Source organism: Lolium rigidum, chromosome 1, assembly GCF_022539505.1.
Source record: "Lolium rigidum isolate FL_2022 chromosome 1, APGP_CSIRO_Lrig_0.1, whole genome shotgun sequence".
In the NCBI taxonomy this organism is placed as follows: Eukaryota; Viridiplantae; Streptophyta; class Magnoliopsida; order Poales; family Poaceae; genus Lolium; species Lolium rigidum.
In genome coordinates, this window is record NC_061508.1 from 359421858 (window position 1) to 359443134 (window position 21277).

Below are 21277 nucleotides of genomic sequence, written 5' to 3' on the forward strand. Positions count from 1 at the left end.
AATTATTTGCCTCATCTGTAATTGTGAACTAATCTGTGATGACAATGTACATAATGGAGATTGGCATGATAAAATGTTGTAGCCCAAACAGAGGGCACTAATCAAGGAATGTGCATTTTAGCTAAAAGAAACAGCATAATACACAAGAGAACTTTCTATGAAGGAATACACAAGAGAACTTTAACAGCGCTAACTGAAGAGTTCCAGGATGAAAGCAACTTGATAGCATGCATGGAGGCCAGTATTAATTGGCATGTTCTGTAATTGTAGACTAATTGTTGGTTTGTAAATACAGGTTATTAATCCCTCGCATGCTTAACTTTCGCAATTCCTATTTCCTTTGTGATGTACGAGATCATATCGCTGTAAGATCGAATTATTTGAGATTGCTCACGAGAAGCTTTTGGTGCTCTGGAAATGGAAGTAGAGTGTGACGACGATAATTTTACCCTGTAATTATCGAATAATCTTGGCGACATTTGCCTGTATACTATGCTGTGTGATGAACTTTTTCCTTTTTCTATATATATAGATTATGTGAAGTTATTTTACCATGATGATTAGTGAAACCATATTTTCTTGATGTTTTATATGTTTACAAGGAGTGGGGATACCGTGATGTGCTCACCAAAGAGCATAGCTGCCTCCGGTGTTCGATGCCAGTGAAATAGTGGGGCTAGCCAGGGAGAGGAGAGAAGGAAAAAAATTCAGACAATGCAAATTCAGGGTCCCTATCAGAATGATCTTCCTACGGAAAAAAAAAAGCTCTGACAATGTTCACATCGTCATATGCTACCGTCCCTTCACTTCGACAACATCATCATAGATAATGTGTTTGAACGAACAAGGCACCCATTAAGATTTTGTGGAATGCAAACATAATGGAGATTGACATGATAGCATGTTGTTGCTCAAACGAAGGGCACTAATCAAGGAATCTACATTTAAAAAGCTAGAGGAAGAAACAGCATAATACATAAGAGAACTTTTTTTTGCTAATGAATACACAAGAGAACTTAAGCAGCGTTAACTGAAGAGTTCCAGGATGAAAGGAACTTGATAGCATGCATGGAGGCCAGTATCAGTTGGCATGTTCTATAATTGTAAAGTACTCATTGGTTTGTAAATACAAGTTTATTGATCCCTCGGCCCTCGCATACTTAACTTGTCGTAATTCGTATTTCCTTTGTGTGATGTACGAGATCATATCCTGTAAGATAGAATTATTTGAGATTGCTCACGAGAAGCTTTTGGTGCTCTGGAAATGGAAGAGGTAGAGAAAGTGTGACGAAGCAAATTTTGCCCTGTAATTACCGAACAATGTTGGCGGTGTATGCTATGTGTGTGATGAACTTTTTGTTTTTCTATATACAGATTATGTGATTTTATTTCCTCGAAATAGGATTTCGTCCCGCTTTATAAATAAAGCAACCACGTCCATACAAGGTTCAGATACAACACAGCCAGAACATAACACACACCAACGGTCTGAAAGCGATACAACATCCCACAGAAGAGGGACACTCAGAGGCTGGACGACGTAGAAATGCGACGGGCTGCCGCAAGAAGATCCTCCAACATACCGTCCAGGCGCTCTGTCCCGCTGCCTACATAGCAGGTACCACTGAGTCGAGGTTTCTATATACAGATTATGTGATGTTATTTTACCATCATGATTAATGAAACCATTTCTTTTCTTGATGTTTTATATGTTTACAAGGAGTGGGGATACCATGATGTGCTCACCGGAGAGCACTGTTCAAAAAATCGGCTGATTGCCGATTAATCGTTACTCGGTGGGTCACGATTAGCCGATTAACTCATTTATCGTCTAATTACCTTATTTATCGGCCGATTAATCAGTCAATTTATCGATTAATCGATAATCGCTAGCCGATCGAGTTGAAACCGATAAGCAATTTCCTCAACATTACCGGAGAGCATGGCTGCCTCCGATGCCAGTGAATTAGTGGCGCTAGCCAGAGAGGAGAGTAGGAAATTTATTTCAGACAATGCAAATTCAGTGTTCCTACGAGAATGATGTTCCTACGAAAACAAATAAAAAGGAGCAAAGGCACCGGGGCACCCAGAAATTCTCGCCGTTGGAGTTGAAACTGCAGCTAACCTGACAATATTTCGGCCCAGACAAACTCCCAACGCAGGACGTTAGGCCACGAATCTCAACTCATTTCTTAAATTGCTTTTCTTTTCTAGACTAGACAGACACAAGTATACCTGTCTGTTCAGATATCGCCATCATCAGCCAAACATACCCCGTCTGGCATTCCGCGGATCAGGATAAGATGAAGCACCAATAATAAGTTAATGTCAAGGACAGTGTCAAAACATCCATGGATGTGGCAAGAAATAATGTAAAGAAAATCTGCACGGTCGGCGTCATGTACACTACAACCTTGGTCTGCCTCTAGCCAATCATTGAGCATATTTGCACCACCACGCAGCATATCACCCACAGCGTTTAGGATACAGCCTTAATTTAGAATCAACTCGTGATGGTAGGTTCAGAAGAGAGATTCCAGTAGCAATACCAACACAATCACGCACCTGTCCTGATCAGCGCCTATAGGCAGATGTGAGACACAGCACCATACGACATGCAAATGAATTCAGGCAATCAGGTTACTTTTAGCGCCTGGCAAAGGACAACTCCGCGTGCAACTGTCGGTCACTTCACCTGTGACTCTCCAAACACTTGTTCGAAGCTGGATTCTTCACCTGATGAAACACCGATTACATGTGCCCCATCACCCATGTTGTCTCAAGAGAACACAAACAACATCCGAAAACTCTTACGACAGCCGGACTCGGCAAGGCAAGACAAGAGTCGCTCCAAACAAACCTTGAATGAGCTCAAGTTTGCTATGGCATTCCCTGTGAAAGTTTCGCTACATCCGAGCAGAAGCAGCATTTCCAAAAGGCAAAAAAAGCTTTTCACCAACATCACTGTAGAGATGGGTGCTAAATATATACAAGATGAAAACTAGGATAATTAAATCTATTGCAAATGGACGACGGCAGAGTGTTTCTGTTGCTACTTCTTATGCACAGGAAGTTTGGGCTGGAGCGGCACCTAGCAACAACCAAGGCGGTAAAGAAACAAAAATGAGCAGAGGTACAATGTCCTGATGGTTGCGGCATCACATCATGGCTGCAATTCCATTTCTTTATCAGCTTGTTCTATAAGTAGGCAGATCACCGGCCATATCTTGTATCCCTGGATACATCGAGAAAACATCATACATCAGACAGAGCCAGAGTAGAATAAAAGAGGAAAAGTTGATCAAGGTTTAAATATAAAAGAAAATTCTATTATCTACTATAGGCGACAATCATGCTGAATTTGATGGGCAGTCTCAAAATGTTAATCCTTAGCCCTTACTGCCTTACAACATAGACTCCTCGCAAGAAGTTTTGTTATACACAGTTAAAACAAATATACACTGAAATCCTAAACAGGTAACTCATGAATACACAATAGATTGGCGATTTTTAACTAGGGGAAGCCCTTGTATAAAGGAAGGTTTATCTCTGGGCTAGTATGTGAGTATCATGTATTTATATACTTTAGGAATGGGGGCTAGGCCGGTTGGAAATAAAGCTACTCTATGAGCAGTGGTTTGATATAGCTCCACAATACTATGGTATAATAAAATACTAGATTGCTTATACTGACCTGTAGTGGAAACTGGCCATTCTTCCAGGTGTTCCCATACTAGGTAAGGCCCCTGTGACAATGTATTCATCATCGATTTCATCAAATCTGAGTTCCCTCAAGTCAACAGCCTGTGTCGGAACCTCAAGATTGAAGTTTTCCAGATGAGCCTGATGGCTGTTCCTCCTTCCACTGCCTCTACTTTCCCTTGATCTTCCTCTTCTTCGCCTTCTCGGATATCTGCAGAAGGCTTTGCAACAGATAAAGGACCACCACCTCCTCCTAACCCTGCGGAGAACTTCGTAGTCTTCTCCAGTTTCATCATCCCCATACTCAATGACATAATCTCCGAGAACAATACCATTAGGAACTTGTGCATGTATCGTGCTCAAGACATCCACAATATCAGAAGATTGCTGGAAGTTATCCCAATCAACCTGCCTGGCAGGATCGATTTCTGAAGGGCGTGAATCCGGATGCTTCTGCTGCGTGTGCTTCTGAAGCTCGTTGAAGTTACCAGCAAAGGTACAGTGATCCTCTTCACAGCACCTCTTCTTCTGGTTAAGGTGCAGACGAGCCTCGCCAATGACAATCCACCCAATGACATCGCCTCTGCACAACGGGCAGCTCGGGCGGTTGTTCACTTGAGACGACACGATGTGGATGCTGTCAAGAGGAGCCACGGCTATAGACGAGATCTTCACGTTGGCAGGCAGCTCGTATGCACCCTTAAACCTCTCGAGACAGTTTGAGCGGGTCTGGTCCGTGTCGCACACGAACGGCCTGCAGCCGTTCTCGTAAGATGTGCATCTAAGCAGGACCGCGTTGTGGGGGTAATCTAGACAGATTGGGCAAGTCACGTCCTCCTTCCAGCTTTTGTCGAGCTGTATGTCCAGATCGAATGAGCTGGGCCTCACCACCTTCTTCATCACCAGGTTTCCTGACCCCATGTCGAACTTCGTAGCGGAGCTCCTGTCCCTTAGCAGGTGTTGTAACTTTTCATTACAACCTGGATAACATCAACGAGCAAACAGATATCAGCTCTCAGTTCCTCCTTCCTAAACATAGCATATATATACTCTATGAAGCACCGATACGACGAGACAGATACGGCGATACGGATATGGGGATACGTGATACGTCAATTTCTAGAAACAACAATACGGCGAATATACATATAAAATTAATGAAATGCTATGCAATGACTTGTGAAGTCAAAGAATAATTGAGGCGCCGGAGGAGAGAATGATTCCAGGTTGCGGGGAGGCGATTCTAGACGGCAGCTAGCGACTCCAGACGGCAACGGTGGCGGTGCGCTCAGTCCTGAGGCCTCAATCCAAACCACTTCCATGGTTAATCAAGCAAATAGATAGATAGCGCACTGGCTATTAGGGTCACTAGTGGGCTTTGATTGGGCTTCCCAATGTTCATGTGTCCTAGCCATGTCGAGATGTCCCTAACTGTGTATCGGCGGTGTATCGGTATTTTTTTCTTTCTTTTTTAAAATCGGAAAAGCCGATACTCCTGGGGTACGTGTATGTCCCGTGTATCGGGGTCTCGGAGTATCGGCGGAGTATTATACGCAGACACGGCAGACTTTGAAGTATTTCAGAGTATATACTCCATACACAGCGAAATGGCATATTTAGCATTTCAATCAGTACAGATCACGGTAGACGATGATAGTCTATGGTACATGACAAAGTAAAGACACCATCAGTACCCAATCAGCCCATGTAATCATACGTTTTCCAATAAGCTCTTATTAACCCCTTTGGAGATGATAAGCGCTGAGGCGTCCCTCTCACGTGTGTAATGATTTGCTAAAAGCTTGCTCCATCTATGACCAAGCTCTCAACGCACACAAAATCAACAGCTGCTAGTCCGGTTCTCATCTGATCTCAGACCCCCCAAAACAGCATAGCCATCTGGCCAAACCCGACCAACTACCGAATCAATCGAAATCCTAAAAACGAAAATCCTACCATCACCTCCAAACATAAGCGGAATGGAAAATCGGTAAAAGCATAACTCGATCTGGTTGGCGCAGTGACCGAGACCAACCGAAATTCCTCACCGACCCGCATGCATCTGAACGGTGCGCGCGCCGAGCACGCAGGCGGGTCAGGTCAAAGCAGAGGAGATCGGGATGGAGCCCCCCACAAATCACGCCTAAACCCTGAATCTCTCAGAATCACCAGCAGGAACGAACCCGCCAAAAAGCGTCGGCGGCCGAACGCAACAACCCCCGAATCCGCCCGAGCTAAAAATCCGCGAACCCGCAAAATCCCTCCCCCGAAAATCCAGCCCAAATCACGCAAAACGACGAGGAGGCGCGCACCGATCCCTCAGGAGCGCCGATCGAAATCGAGCGGGGGGGAAGGGAGGAAGAGGAGCCGTACCGTCGCCGTACCGTGGCCGCCGGTGCCGGTGCCGCCGCGGCTCGGGGTTGGTGGCGGCGGCGGGGGGAGGAGACCGAGACGAAGTGGGGGGAGTTGAAAACCTGCGCCGCCCTCCCAGCTCCGGGTCGCGGAGGCCGAGGACTTGGAGAGGTGGTGGTGGTGGTGGTGATGATGATGCAGCCACCCTCGCTCGCTATCTATCCCTCCTCTTTTTCTACTCGCGCAAGCGCAAGTCGCCCTCCATTTCGGCTCTTCGGTTCTGTTTTTCTAATGCCGGGTCGCGCTCCCCTTTTCTCCACCTTTTTTCGTTCCTTCTTTCTGTTTTGCATTTGTTTTCTGCGATGCAGACGCTCCTCTGCTCTACCTTTTTCTGTTATATTTTGGGAGGAGATCTCACTGTTCACGTTTACATTGACGTCGCAGCTCCGTGTATTGCCGAATAAGATGGATCATGGGTTTACAACCTAAAAAGTCATGTATACTGTATCCTCAAACAAAATTCACCACAATGCTTAGCTAGTGCTTACCAAAATGAATGGGAGTGTTTGGCACATGGGAGCGTATGCTCCCTTTATTTTGAATGCATGTTAGACACATTTTGAAATGTTAAAAAATTTGAAACAGAAATTTCGCGCGTGCATCTTCATGTGCTAGGCGCTCACAAAGTCGTTTTATAAAATATCGACTTGTCGTGTGGCGTGTGTAAAAAGGACAAAATTCGGTGCTAAAACAAAAACTTGTCACGAGATAAATTTTCTCCTTTTCACGTATACTACAAAAAAAAAAACTATTTTTTCGTGAAAATTGACGAACACACATATATTATGGAGATGTACATGTGATTTTTTTTCAAATTTTTTAACACTTACAGATATGTTTTTATGGTAGAGGGATCATACGCACCCGGGAGCCGAATTGAGTTTTTGCAAAATGAACTGCTTTTTAGGTGTTTATATTTACACTAGTCAGATGCCTCAGTTTAAGGTGCTTAGTGTAGTGCTTACGAAAATAAACCAACCCATTTATTAATCATTAGTGTTTATTTATATTTTTTTCGTTCCTAAAAAAGCTTCACAACTTTATCTAGATAGGATGTATGTAGACATATTTTAGCTATAGATTCATGCGTATCTAAAGAGATTTATGAAGATATTTTTAGAAATGGAGGAAGTACATATAAGAAGCACCTAATTAAACATGTGACTAGTGTAAACAAGCATAAACGCTTAGAAAAGGCCGGTTTATTTTTCTAAATAGCCCTCTAAGCATCTTGCATTGTACATACATGCTTTGGAGGGAGAGGGAGAGCCTCAAGACTACGGGCTCCTTTGATTTAAAGGATAGGAAAATCATAGGAATAGGAAAGGTATAGGATTGAAATGACATGTCTACTTGAAACCTATAGGAAGATGAAGTTTGTTTGATTGTAGCAAAGGAATTTTTCAATGAGGTATGAGCTAATGTTTTTTTCCTATAGGAATTACACTACAAGATTCCTATAGGAATTTTTCCTATAGGATATGTTCCTATGAATCAAACAACATGTAAAGAAATTTTTCCCATAGGAACCAAATCCTACACAATTCCTATGCAAATCCTTTGAATCAAAGGAGCCCTACATCTGGCAGAGGCTTCTTCTTTTTTTAGCCGTGACAGAGCATTATTGGTGATTAATTATCTTTGATCCGGATTAAATTACTACCAAACTGCCAAATGGAATGGGACTTGTATAATCCATAGTATAGTCTTCCCAGTGAGATGGAGTGCACGAGTATGAAAGCATTTTTGGCATAGAATAACCTTGGGAAAGGAATGGCTAAGAGGGTGACGTGTGGAGGAAGAGAAGCCACGGCAAATGCCAGAAGGAAACCCATTTCTAACTAGTCCAGCGTCAAAAAAATCTAAAATGTTCTATCTACTTCCCCTAGAAAAATAATAATTACTGCAATATCAAACATGAACCGGCAGCTCGTGTTTGTTGTGTGGAAAAAATGCGTCGGCTGCTCGTCCCAGGATCTGACCCGACCGGGTCGCTACTTGCGTTAGGTGAGACCCTGACATCCTTGCTCCATCTGCAGTTGATTGAGCGTACTTATTTGCATTTGTCAACCAGAATACTCGACTCAAGGCCATCACAGCTTAAGACACAAAACAGTATCCAACAACGCATATGGTACCATGGTTTCTGAAAACTCCGTATGCTCGATACAATCTAGTCTTCCCGTAGTACTTATCATAGGTTCAACTTGACTGAACACTGTAAACAGAAGTGTGGCAGCCACAAGACTCAACAAAAGACTCCAACGTTGTAAATACTGTAAGCTCTCTGCCATGACAGGCAGGTAGACAAAACACACCCATGGCCTTGAAGGCGACGCTGGAGGTAAGAGGACTTTGCTCGTACAAGAAGTGCCATCGACTAATACGGGACGTTGTTGGGGAGATTTCTGATCACGTTGCTCTTCATTCCCATCTTGGATCTCATCGTCTCCACCCCGCCCCTGTTCATTGCTCGGAGCACCTTCAGCCTCACCATCTGCTGCTTGGACTGAACCGTCACCAAACCCATGCTCTTGTAGCTGAAGTGGGGAACAGAAACCATAACACCATTAGGCCCAACAAAAGTTCTTGCATTCTTATGACATGACAAGTATATCTGAAAAAAGGAAGTATCAAGGGACACAGGATGCAGACCTTGAAGCCAGGGAAAGCGCAAGAGCACGATCTGCTGCAACAGAAGGCCGTGGCTTCTGGCGGTAGTAGCGGATGAACTCTCGGGAACCAAGAGTAGTCACGCGCGTCCCTTTCTCGTTCTTGTTTGTGATCACAAGCTCAGATCCACCACCTCCCAGTTCAATGCTGTTGTCCACGTCGTCTGCAGCAACCAGCTGCTTACCCTCCACATCAACGTAGCTGCAATGAGAATAAAACCACACCCGTTAGATAATAGACGTGTGCAGAACTGCAGATTCAATGGGTTCACGCTGAAGGATATTTGATATTGAATAACTGACCACAGATACTACATAACTACGATTGGGTGGAGAGAGGAACAGATTATTTAAAGCTTCAAGCGTTCAATTTACTTTTACTTTTGTTCAAAAACTGTAGCACTAAGATTGTCCCAACATGCAGAATACAATTCTCAACATCATTTCTGCTCCAATCTAAGCATTCATGGAGACAAGTCGCAACTGAAAAGCAAGAGCCAATGCAAAGAGCTCTAGTTCTCAAATTTGGAAAACACATGCTAAGATGAGTATGTTATCGAACAGGCTGTTCAGAAAAAATAAAGAGTGCCTCAAAAGCTAATGCTGAAATCCTTATCACAATAATGTCTTGCTACTGGAAACAAGAAGCTAAGGAATACTTCTGTAAGAAGAAACTTATTGCTTGAAAGTTCAGCATTCAGTACAAACCTGCTGCTGTAATCATAGAAGTCCTCAAGATCACCATCTTCATCTTCCCCACCATCTCCATAACGTAATTTGCAGTGACCTTTTGCATCCATATGCTTCCTGACGGCCTCGAGACTTTGAAATGGCTGGCATCTCTCATTGCAGTAGGGGCACATAAAATCACGCTTTACCTGCAGGCAGAATAACCAATACGACATAATGATCAAAACCACACAACTAGCGAACATAAGCCACTAGTACTGACGGAAAAATCCCTACCTTCAGACCAACATATGTAAGAAGGCCACTGGGGTCTTTCAAGTATTCACTGTCAGGTATGAAAAAGCCATGTTTCTTATGCATGTGAATCATGCAGTCCTCTATGTTGTCATGCTTGAGATCACACATGAAGCAGAAGGAGGGATCCAACACTTCAAGATCATCCATGTCATCATCTGACTTGGAGTCTTCCTCTACTTGCATGTTTGAAGTAGACTCCAACTCACTTGGGTCCATTTCAACCCACTCGTCCTCATCCTCGTCCTCATCTTCATCTTCTTCCATTGCAGAGGGGCCTTTGCCACGAGGAGCTCGCTCAGGAAGTGGCTTGACTACTGCAGCAGTGGAGGCATTGGGGTCCTGAGAAGCTCTCAGGAGATGTGACCGTGTCTTAAGATGCTCGGCATGAGCTTTAGAGCTCCTGTACCCCTTTCCACAAAGAGTGCAGCTGTAAGACATTGGAGCGACAGTAGTAGTGGTAGAGTTTGTCTCCTCTGCTAAAGCAGTCTGTCTAGCCACAAACAGAGCCTCGGTGACACCAGGAACTCCAGCCACCTGAGAAATACTGAATATCAGGATGATACATAGCAGAAGTACAATACTGAAGGAAGCAAGGAAGAAGCAACAAAATCAAACTAATCAAAGGAAGTTGAATACTCCATCCGTCCATAAATAAGTGAATCAACTTTGCCTAGATTCGGATGTATCTAGATGTATTTCAGTTATAGATACATCCGTATCTAGACAAAGCTGAGACACTTATTTTAGGACTACAGGATGTGTACATGCACAATCATGATGTTGATAAACAGATACAATAGCATGTTTCCTGCACGGATTTAATAGCCAGCTAACAGAGTATCCGCAATCATCCCCAATCCACCACACCCTTGAGTTCCATCCATTTTGTTCACTAAAATTGGCCTAACATGTACTCCCTCCGTTCCGATTTAATTGATGCCAGGGAGACAAGACGAGTGAGCCGATTGAGCAAAATAGTTTTTCGCCAGTAAGATAAATCCCCTTCATCCAACATGCGTAACCTACAGCAGGGCTTCTTCTGATGAACAAAGCAGGCATGTATAATACTTCTACTGGAACAGACTGGCGCATTTGCGGAAGATAAATCCGGTCTAGCCCTTTCCTGTAATCTTAACCGAAGCCAAGAAACTTAACCCCCTTTCTTAGGCTGATCGAATAGCTAAACCTTCTAATTCAAACGTTCGCCTTCTGGCTGACTCAAATGACTGGGAGGATATCCACGTTCTGACCATTCATGAACACTAGCACACAGGTCCACCGACTAAACTACCAAAAATAGGCAATAAAACTTCGCAATCGAAGTGTTCGCACAGGACTTATAGGCAAAATCGCCTCTCTAGAAGCACGCAACGAACCATATCGACTATGCGATGGTCCATCTGCCGCGTAGCAGGAACCCTAGCAGGCACATCCACCCTAATCCCGCGGCACCGACGCAGAGGAAGCGGGGGAATATGGGGCATACCTTGCGCTTGAGGTTGTAGCGGTGCCACTCGGAGCGGTAGTGCAGGCGCTGCTCCTCCTCCTCCTCGAACGCCGCGTTGCACGCGTTGCAGGTGATCGTCGGCATCTTGGCCGCGCTTCTTCCTGTCTCCTCGGTTCCGGCTTGGACCAGCTCCGGCGAGCGGCTGCGGCGGCGGGGTGGTCGCTTTTGGAGTTGCTTTCCTCGCTTTGAGGGTGGGGAAGTAGAGGGGTGGTGGCGGCGGGGGCGGCTGGAGGAGAGGAAGCCAAGTAGGCGAGGGCGAGGAAGGAACGCGTTCTGCGGTGACGTGGGCGCTTGGGTCAGGCCTCCACCGCCTTCAGGTTTGCTTTGGGCCTTTCTTGGGCTCAGCCCTTAGAAAATAGAAAACCACCAAAACGATAGCACTGCAAAAACAAAACTACCCTAGGCTACTAGGGTTTTCCTACTCCCCCGACGATCTTTCTCCGGCATGAGATCCATCTTCTTTCCCGGTTTTAATCTACTCCAATCCGATCTTTAGTGTGTGCTTGGGCTGATCAAGGGGGCGGCTAGTCTACCTACCCAGCCTTTGCATTGCTTGGAGAGAAAAACGCGTGTTTTAGTGATCGTGGTTTAGGAAGCATGGCGAACTCGTGGGAAGGATCTGGCGTCAGGGAGAGGGGTGAGGGGGATGACGTGCTCGCTAGGGCATTAAAAATATGGAACTGCGGGAAAGGGAAATATACAACGTCTTCCATTTAAGAGCAAGATTTGGACATTATGAAGAAGAAGAAGGGTCGCTCGTTGGAAGTAGCTCGAGCGCATACGTGCAAGATTTTTAGTTTGTAGGTGTGTCACCGCGGATGAGCCGGAGATGGTCGAGGGGGTCACTCGAGGTGAGAATCAGCTTTACTTCTAACGTATTTAAGGGGATCGGATGGGGTTATCCCGAATCCCAGAAAATCTTCTATGGTCCTTTTACTTATCTGGGTTTGGACGACATGATCCTGAGATATCCTTGCAAATCTTCTTATTCTTTCCTAGACTAATATTTTTCCATTGTCTAATGTATTTTTGGGAAGAGTATTTAGGGAATTGAAAGAGATTGGGTGAACACATAATATCTTCCCATCTTGAACCCCGTAAGGTACTTGTAGTGTATCCCGAATGGAAATGCTTCGCATAAGCTTGGGGATCAGGGTCCTCCGCCTCGTCTACCTGACATGTGTCCCCACGGATCCCACCATCTAGCGCTCCTTTCGTATCGTTCTTCATTATCCCCACCCGGCCTCTCACTCATGTTCTTTTGCTCGTTGACCCACGACCACCAATCCATCGATGAACCAAATCCACACTCCCTCTACTCTCTTCCTGACAACATCCAAAAAGTCCTTGCCCTCCTTTCGCCACCACCGTCGATGGAGTCTACGGGTAGCGGAGATTCGTGGCGCTAGAGACGTCGCTCGCAGCCATGGTCACCTCGGTGAATCCGCCGCCCTGTCACTGTCCTCAGATCCCGCTTCGTAGGGTGGCCCTGACGAAAGAGGGAGCCATGACTGCAGAGGAGGAAATAACCACGGCGAGGTCGTGGTTATCCCGCTTGCCTCTTGCTAGTGCTTCAAGGATAGCACGTGGCCTACACCAGAGTTGCAAGGGGCTCACACCAAAGCTACAGTCGAACAACGTCGATGCTACAAGGGCCAAAATCGATGGCACTCATGCTACCTATGGAGGTCGTCGTTGCTACAGCAGGCCGCGTGATTGCTGCAAGCAACAAGCATGAGAGCTCGTCTTCTTAGGCAACAATGTGATGACATCTTTTTCGCGACGAGACGATGGCATCTTCTCCGGCAACGGCAACGTTTCACTTGAGGAAATAGACATGAAGTTTCTACAATCCATGGGGGAGCGAGTGGGGATACACATGATGTCGGCATCCAGCGGAGTTCACAGCCAAGCTTTGTCGGCGACCGTTGGTGGCTCGTGTGCAAGCTCGACGCGGAGTGAACACCAAGTATTTTGTATATATTTTTTGTTTCATCTTGGTGTGGTGTGGTTGAGAATGCGTGTCGGGAAAACGGGGGGAAAGAGACGGGCCACCCACGTGAAAAGGTAGGCGACAAAGGCTAACTATACATTGAAACAATCTAACGGGTCAATCCGACGGCTGGAGATCCGGGGATCGGAGGCAGGGATCCTAGAACGGTTAGGCCTTGTTCAGACCACATATTCCGAAGGGGATTAGCATGGTTTGAGGGGGTTGTTGACTCCCATTTGTCAAAATTCTTCCCAATCCATCCCGATCCACTCTAATACCCAATAGGCTTGTGAAGTATATTAATCAAACAAGGCCTCAACGCGCCCCATGCATACCGAATCCCGGGACATCCTTAGATGTAGCCGAGGCGGCCAAGCGGAATGAGAATTTGAAACAAATTTGTGGGAATTCACAAGATGTGTGTTTTTCTCGGGGACACAAAGTGTGTGTTTACAAGACAAATTGTACGGTGTTTATCTTTATGGGGCACTATTCATGTTTGATTTCTCTCTTTTGTTCCCCTAAAGGTATTCCGAATTTGGTTCTGCAAGTTATAGGAAATGCAAATGCACATCTTGTGAACACCCATAAATTTATTTTGATTTTTTCTTGCAATTATAATTTGAAATTTAAAGAATGGTATGATAGTAGTATTATATAGAGGACATATCTCTACTACTTAAAAAGACTAAAGTGGTTCCTTATTCTGCCATCCACAATACGTTTGGTCGTCCCACCTACCTACGTCAAAATCTTCATCGTACCTCTTTGATTCTTTCGCTCCATCTCTTCCGAACGCGCCGACAAGTGGGCCAGTCCCCCACAATTCTCTCCCCGACGAGATTTCCTCCATCTCCAGCTCCCCGACCCTCTCCCTCTCTCGTCCTCAAGCGTAGGCTAGGGTTCCGCCGCCGCTCCCCTGCACCACCGTGTTGCCGGTCCTTGACTCAAAAGCGGGTTCCCCCCATCGCGCCATGGAGGTCGTCTTTCGCAACATCATGATTGCCCCCGTTTCCGAGGAGATTAGGCCCCATCACCTGAAGATCGAGCTTCGCATCTTCGTTCCCGACTTCGCCGGCTAGGCGGCTACCATATCCACCCACCTCCACATGCCCCTGGCTCCCGGTCACAGGGATCTGCAACCGCTGGGCCTTCACCGTGGGCGCCGCTGCCTCCACGCAGGCCTGGGTGCGGTCGATGGCCGCTGCCTGGTCTTCATCGCGGACGCCACGCCCCAGCGCCACCACCTCCTCCAACTCCATCGGCAAGGAGGGCTATTCCTGGTGCGCGGCACCATTGGCGGCGCTGAGGTATTCCCCCAGGTGAATACCAAAGATTGTCAGCAAATTTCGTTTTACTACTACTACCTCTGGGGGGAGTACTCATATGGCCGATAGCTCATCGAACAGGCCGTCCAACCCAATTCTGGTCGCTCTCGCTCGAAGCCACAAACGCAATTTCTGCTCGCTCTCGCAGTCTCGTGGCCTCACAGACTCGCACGAACACGAACAGACACACACACGGGCGGCGGCAACTCTAGGTGATCCAACGCGAAGCGGATCTGGCGAGGGGCGGCGACCGGCCGGAAGCGGCGGAGCAGCGGCGAGCGGCAGCGAATAAGGATGCATCCTGGCATCCTGCAGGGCACCACGACGGCACGGCATCAATGGCCAGGACCCAAGACGCAGGTGCTGCTCTGCTCTTCATCTTTTATTCCCCTGATCCCCTATGTCCCTCAGATTTTGCAATTCGCATGAACGCATCGGATTAGCACTTAGCGGTACCGCACTACCATATTAGCTGCTTGCAAGTTGTAAACATCCAGTCTAATTGTGTGTCATTGACTAATTTACCTATAAACATCCAACCTAGCCTAGCATATATAGCGGTTGTTTTGTTCTCATATTGCTTTGAGAATTGTTTTTAGCAATGAATACCAGGTCACTAAAACCACGGCGCTATCGGGTGCGCCCTTTTGCCCGTGCTCCAGCGCGACTTCCTCTCTAGCTACATCATTGGTTTGTGTCAATTACAGGGACTTGATTTAGGCTTGCAGGTGGAGATGCTACGAAAGATAACAAGCCACAAAAACCATTAACCTTTATTGCATCTTAATGAAAAAATATGAGCATCTAATTTATGAGCCCCCTTACCAAAAACAATATGAGGCATCTATATGAAAAGGTGCAGGTTCAAATTTACTCAGAGGTGTCGTAATAATCTATATGAAGCACTTTATACACTTATCTTTTACAATAGGAAAACATGTTAAGAAATCCCTCAATTTTGACAATAGTAACTTAGTAAATTGGAAAATTTTACAATACTTTATTTATTCATTAAATCATGATTACATTACTAGCGGCAGTTAGTGGGTTTAGTGACAATAGATGGCATATTCGACATTTTGACATTCTTGTGCCAAGTTGACCTTTGCTAGATTGAATTATCAAAGTGTGAAATTTTCAAAATTATTCAGTTTGTAATTTCATACAACTTAGATGGGGCGACCTTTTGCAAGGTACGGCTATTAATCCTAGCATCCTCGCAACAGATTACATCCCCCCAGCCAGATCGACGACCGCAGTGCCTAGGTCAACGGGCGACAACATCTTCATTGACCGGTCCTTCGGGGCTTTCTTCTCCTCCGTGTGGGTGCTGCTGGCGCGCATGACAGCCATGGTACTGAAGGATGCGACCTCACCTGCCTGGCCGGCCGGGGAGATGCTGGGTCAACTGGTGCCTCTGTGCGTGCATGGCTCCTCATGAGCGCAGCGCCCTGTTGTGTCCACAGAACTGCAAAAGTGCCTATGGCATCAGATCCCTTCAGGCTCCATCTTCCTACTAGAGCAGAGAACTCACCCCATGGATGCGGCCACCGCTGCCCATGGCTACTTCGACACGAACAACATGTCGAGGTAGTCAATCGGGTTGGCAGCTGCATCGCTTCCACCCCACAGGCAGAGGCTCTGGAGGTCCTCTGCACGTCTAGATACATCATGCTCTGCTTCACCGCTGCTGTTCACTGCACACTCTTCAAGTGATGGACAAATGCCATACTTTCTATACTGTTTTATAAATCTTTTGCATTAGCCATCCAACCGGTAGAAGCAAGTTACATGTAATTTTATTCTAAATTTTAATAGCTGATTCGAAAGGTGTAAACATATGCAAATATCACAAGTACCATTTATCTTATTGCTCACTGTGTGCTAGGTGACACTCTGATAATGGAAGATTGGATTTGTGCTCTTATAATAATTAATAAATCTTATATTAACAATGTTATGTGTACACGCACTTGTCGAAATTTGGTTTCTCGTAGTTTAGACACTGTTGTCCCCTCCCACCTACACGAAGAATCCTTATGACAACACATTGTCACAAGAGATAATTTTGTCTGGCCATCTTTTCTGGTTTAGAAATTTGAGTATTCATCTTCCATTAGGAGATCAGTAGCTTCAGTAGTTTAATATGCTCACTCATGGAAAAAATTAGTTGATGTATTTTGATAATAATACAGTATGACTTGAAATGTTGTACCTGCATGTTTTGGATTCAACGAATCATGGCATCTTTTATCCTATGATCATCCAAAACTTTATGTCCTTTGCTCTTTGTTAGTTTTAATATTTAGACTAATTAAACTTTTTTGGTGTAGAGTATTTTTTTTATAGCATTCCTTATTTGACCAAAAAGTACCTGATTTTCTAGATTTCATAATGTGAAGATGCAAATGCTTGGCTGTTGGGAAGTTAATTATGTTTTTCTCCTGCCACCAAGCTAATGCCATAGGGACATTACATTGTGATGTCCTATTTTAGACAGCCAAGCTAATTTTACTTGCATCATTTTTAACCTTTACACCTTATGGCATTTTTTGTTTGTGGCGATGCATGTCATTGTTATATATAGTTAGAAACAATACATGTAAGGAAACATGAATTTTTCCAGTTTTCTTAGAGGGGGGTATTTGGTTGACCTTACAGGTGAGTGAAATCTGTTTGTTATTTCGGTTTATATGCTTAGACGTAAGACACTTTTTCTATGAACACCTCTTACAAAATATCTCTTTGATCCATTCTTGGTCTAGCCACTTGTATCTTCGGAATTAATCAAGGCTTTACACTGTCATCATTTAACGTTTACTCTTTTATTATCTGCCATTGAAACAGTTCATTTATTATATATATTTTCATACCGTGTGTAGATTGTTTTCTTTCCGAAGTATAGATCCATCATTTACTTGGCCGTTGTTTCAGATCAGAGATGCTTTTAAGATAATTGGGAGGACATAGGCCTTGCATTTGTCATATGTAGAAACAAGAGAGTTTTCCATAGGTATGCTATCGTCCACCGACTTTCCGTCCAAAGTGTAACAATCAGTTTACATCAGGGATGACAAGACATGGGAATACATGTGGTTGACTCCTCCCGTTATGAATATGACTTTCACATACATATGAACATTTTTTATACGCTCAATAGTACATGTTAGAGAATCAGTACATTTTGGTTGTTCATTCATTTTTGTGCGTTACTAGATTTTACTTAGATGGATAACCACCCCTGGTCAATAAACTGAAAGTGTATATGCTTGTTTCTATAGATAAGCATGATTAGTATGTTAGTGCTATAAATATTCCTCCACGTTGGTTAATATTTGCTTGAGTAGTTCAATACTTAGAATCAGTGCAGTTGAGTATTTTCGGTTATGGCCCGTACAAAGTTTATTAAACTGGTTCACGTTTTCTTCCACGATGGATAAAAACTTGAACGAAGGGAAGCTGAACTTGTGGGAATGGAAGGGTGCACCGACCGGATTGCAATGGCCGGCCTCCATCCAAACGAGACAACAATGCTCTATTTTAAGATCTAAGTTGTTCTTATGCGACCCATTGTTATTTTGACTCTACCAAACAAATTCACAAAGATTGTGAAAAGAAAGAAGCTTTGTATTGTAAAAGCATCAACCAAGTTCTTTTGCATGTGTGCTGCTAATTTGGTTCATAAAAAATAGGATGATGCAGCTGTAGTTCTGGCTGCAATATAGTTATTTACAAATGGCAATTAAGTTTCAGTTATGTAGCTTTCACAGATTAGCAGTAAACATTATATTCTTATTTTGTTCTTCTCTTCAGACACACTAGATTTAGAGAACTAGAGGTTGAGTTCTGATTGGGTCACCTCCTTTTCTATATCTAGGATGAAGCAGCAACGGGAAGAAAGCTGATGGTGTTTGCTCGAGTCGACGCCGTTGGACCAGGCCTCCAGCAATGCAGAAAATCTTGCAGCGGTTTGATATGCGTCTGGTCTGCGAGGAGGAGGACCACAGATGTTGTGGGGGGAGAGGTTAGGCACGTTTGGCTATTTCTAGCGTGACGGAGGTTGTCAGGGGCACTCTTGGTAGCTTTTCATCCTATATCGCATCAGGCCATATTATGGAATTATTATGTGGGATATGCGGGATTTGTAGGATAGTCCTATTATCCCACTTATCTATGGTTGTTACCAGCGGGCACCACGTACATTTTTGTGAATTTCTATGGATTTGGTTAATATAGTAGCATGTGTGCAAATTCATATTAACTCCACTATCCAGAATTTGTAAATACTCGAATGATTGACATTTAGTTGGGAACCGGACTCTCCTATTTTTAAGGCCAGTACATATACAGAGAATGCTACGTGCGTTTACCTACACACATTGCTATTGTTACTAAAGAATACCTAACATCCTTCGGTACTTGTGTAATTTAGCAAAATGATTTGGAGTACTTAAATTCTTCATGGACTTCAAAAACTACGGGCATATGGATGAAAAATTCAATTCAATAAATAAGTTAGTCATTTCAAAATTCAAATATTTTGTTACCCGTAGCAACGCACGGGCAATTGTCGTAGTCACTAGATAAACACCTGAGTCGCAATGCGCGCGGACCAGGCCACTAAGCCAAAGCGCTTAGTCAGGACGACCACGAATCGAAGTCGGACCCAAAATCCGTTCACACGACTGTCTAGGATTCGTACCGCCCACCCTAGATATAAGGACGTGGCTACACAGTGCCCAGGCACTGGGTAGTCTTCCACGGTGCCCCTCCCCAAATTAGAAAGAAAATGATGTCCGTTACCGCGCCTTACCAGAAAAGGAAAGTTGTGGTCCCCTAGTCCCCCATGTCCCCATTCTTTATTGTTTCCACAAGCCCGCCCGGACAACCGCTTTTCGTGAGGTCAAAAAGATGCAACGGCAGGTCCGTTGCTAGTTCATCACAGAGAAATAGTGTAATCACTAATCAACGTACATGGGTTGGCAAAAGCCAAAAAAATCACAGGTACCTCGCCTGCTTTTTACTCCCATAGATGAAAATTTTGTTCTAGGTGATTTACAAAAGCAACGCTTCTCTAGACCTCTCGCCGCTCCGCCCCTGGTAGACGATGTAAAATATCACTGCTGTTACATCCTTGTGTCGATCTTGCATTGAAGAAACTGCAGGGAAATAAAATACGTTGGATCTAGTGTCTGAGGAAATAAGTGAATGAGAAAAAAATGAAAATAAAGAAAAACAGATAATAAATCATTACGTTTTACAATGAAAGTACATATTGGAAAAAAGCACATGGCAGTCGATAATTGCAAAACCACATCTAGATTGCTTGCGTGAAAAAATACTAGCAAATGCATTACATGGGAAAAATGCATGGCGGTATATGAACAACTACATTATGGCTGTGCAACCATTGCAGTTTAAAGCTAAAAACTACATGTAACAATACCCGCAGTGAATGGTTCAACCCATGGGAAGAAAATACATCCTGCACACATGATCATGTACAAAGAAAAACTCGTGCATGTAACAAACACACATCTACTAAATAAAAAGTACATGCTAACACAATAACTTACAGCAGGCATAAGTTTTATTTCGAGACTATACAGATTTGAGCATTGAAACTGTACATTATACAAAAGATCATGTAGATCATACATGTAACTAATGCTCTAATACTACATCCAACCGTTCAAACCATGCATCAGACCATGCCGATTTAAACATTCAGAATTTAACATCGTATACAAAATCATAATCATATAGGCTATGGTCTACGGATGTACAAAAACAGCTCGAGCACAACTAAAAATACATAAAAAAAACATGTTATTGCTGCATCAGATCAATGTGAACAATTAAATGCTAGTTGGGAGAACTACATCCTATACAGTTGTTGTACAGCTCATGGGTGTAACAAAATACAAAAATAGCTCTAGTACTGCTAAAACTACATGCAAGAATCAAATACAACTAAGTTCAGTTCATCATGGATCATCAGTCAAATTACCCAAAACAAATATCACCAATCAAAAACTATGCAACATTAACTTTATAAATATAAATTCAAGATGCGAGAATAGCTTACCACAACCCAAAGGACCATGCTGCTTGGTAATCAAATCGCTTCTTTCCTCCTCTATTAGCTTCCTATATTTTAATATGTCCAACACACCTACAGGACACTTGCAGTCAGTTGTAGGTTGAGAGATAAGACTCATAGGTTATAATAAGGAATTGATCAAAAGCACCTGAACCATGCCCAAAACACACAAAAAAGTGTTATAGCTGTGTAATAACATTCGTATTTTAAAGCTCCACGATCCGTTGTTTAGTGCCACTTGCTACAATACTGAAAATACTATCTGGCAATAGCTCTATAAAATTATCTCAAAAGTAGTACACAGTAGATTTATTTTAGACACGAAACAAGATGGGGAGCATCACTAGAGAACACATAATGCAAAGACCAGCAAGTGCTAGGCCAGAAAGCTCTTCTATGCCAGAAAACTCATGGCAGTACATAAAAAGGAGCAAGGCATGGAAAGTATAGTGTAAGGCATACGAAGCTAGCTCAAATATATAAAGAAGATTAACTGGGCAAGGAAACGAGATAAGCATATTTCTAAAGACTTACAAGAATGCAAATGTTATTAAGAACATAAATGACCAAGTT

At 44.0% G+C, this 21277-nt stretch overlaps 2 protein-coding genes across 2 annotated transcripts; both read right to left on the reverse strand.

The window, feature by feature from the left end:
• Positions 1–2911: 2911 nt before the first annotated feature.
• LOC124684711 lies at positions 2912–6223 on the reverse strand. Its single transcript, XM_047218972.1, has 3 exons — positions 6076–6223; positions 3695–4682; positions 2912–3235 (listed from the first exon to the last, which is right to left on the reverse strand). Exons 2-3 carry the CDS (start codon positions 4621–4623, stop codon positions 3214–3216), a joined length of 951 nt encoding a protein of 316 aa, XP_047074928.1. The 5' UTR covers positions 4624–4682; positions 6076–6223; the 3' UTR covers positions 2912–3213.
• Positions 6224–8230: 2007 nt separating this feature from the next.
• Positions 8231–11467, reverse strand: LOC124702753 (cytoplasmic 60S subunit biogenesis factor REI1 homolog 1-like). The gene is made up of 5 exons (XM_047234914.1): positions 11260–11467; positions 9753–10307; positions 9495–9664; positions 8770–8988; positions 8231–8654 (listed from the first exon to the last, which is right to left on the reverse strand). The coding sequence occupies exons 1-5, from the start codon at positions 11362–11364 to the stop codon at positions 8495–8497; spliced, it is 1209 nt and encodes a 402-aa protein (XP_047090870.1). The 5' UTR covers positions 11365–11467; the 3' UTR covers positions 8231–8494.
• Positions 11468–21277: the final 9810 nt, after the last annotated feature.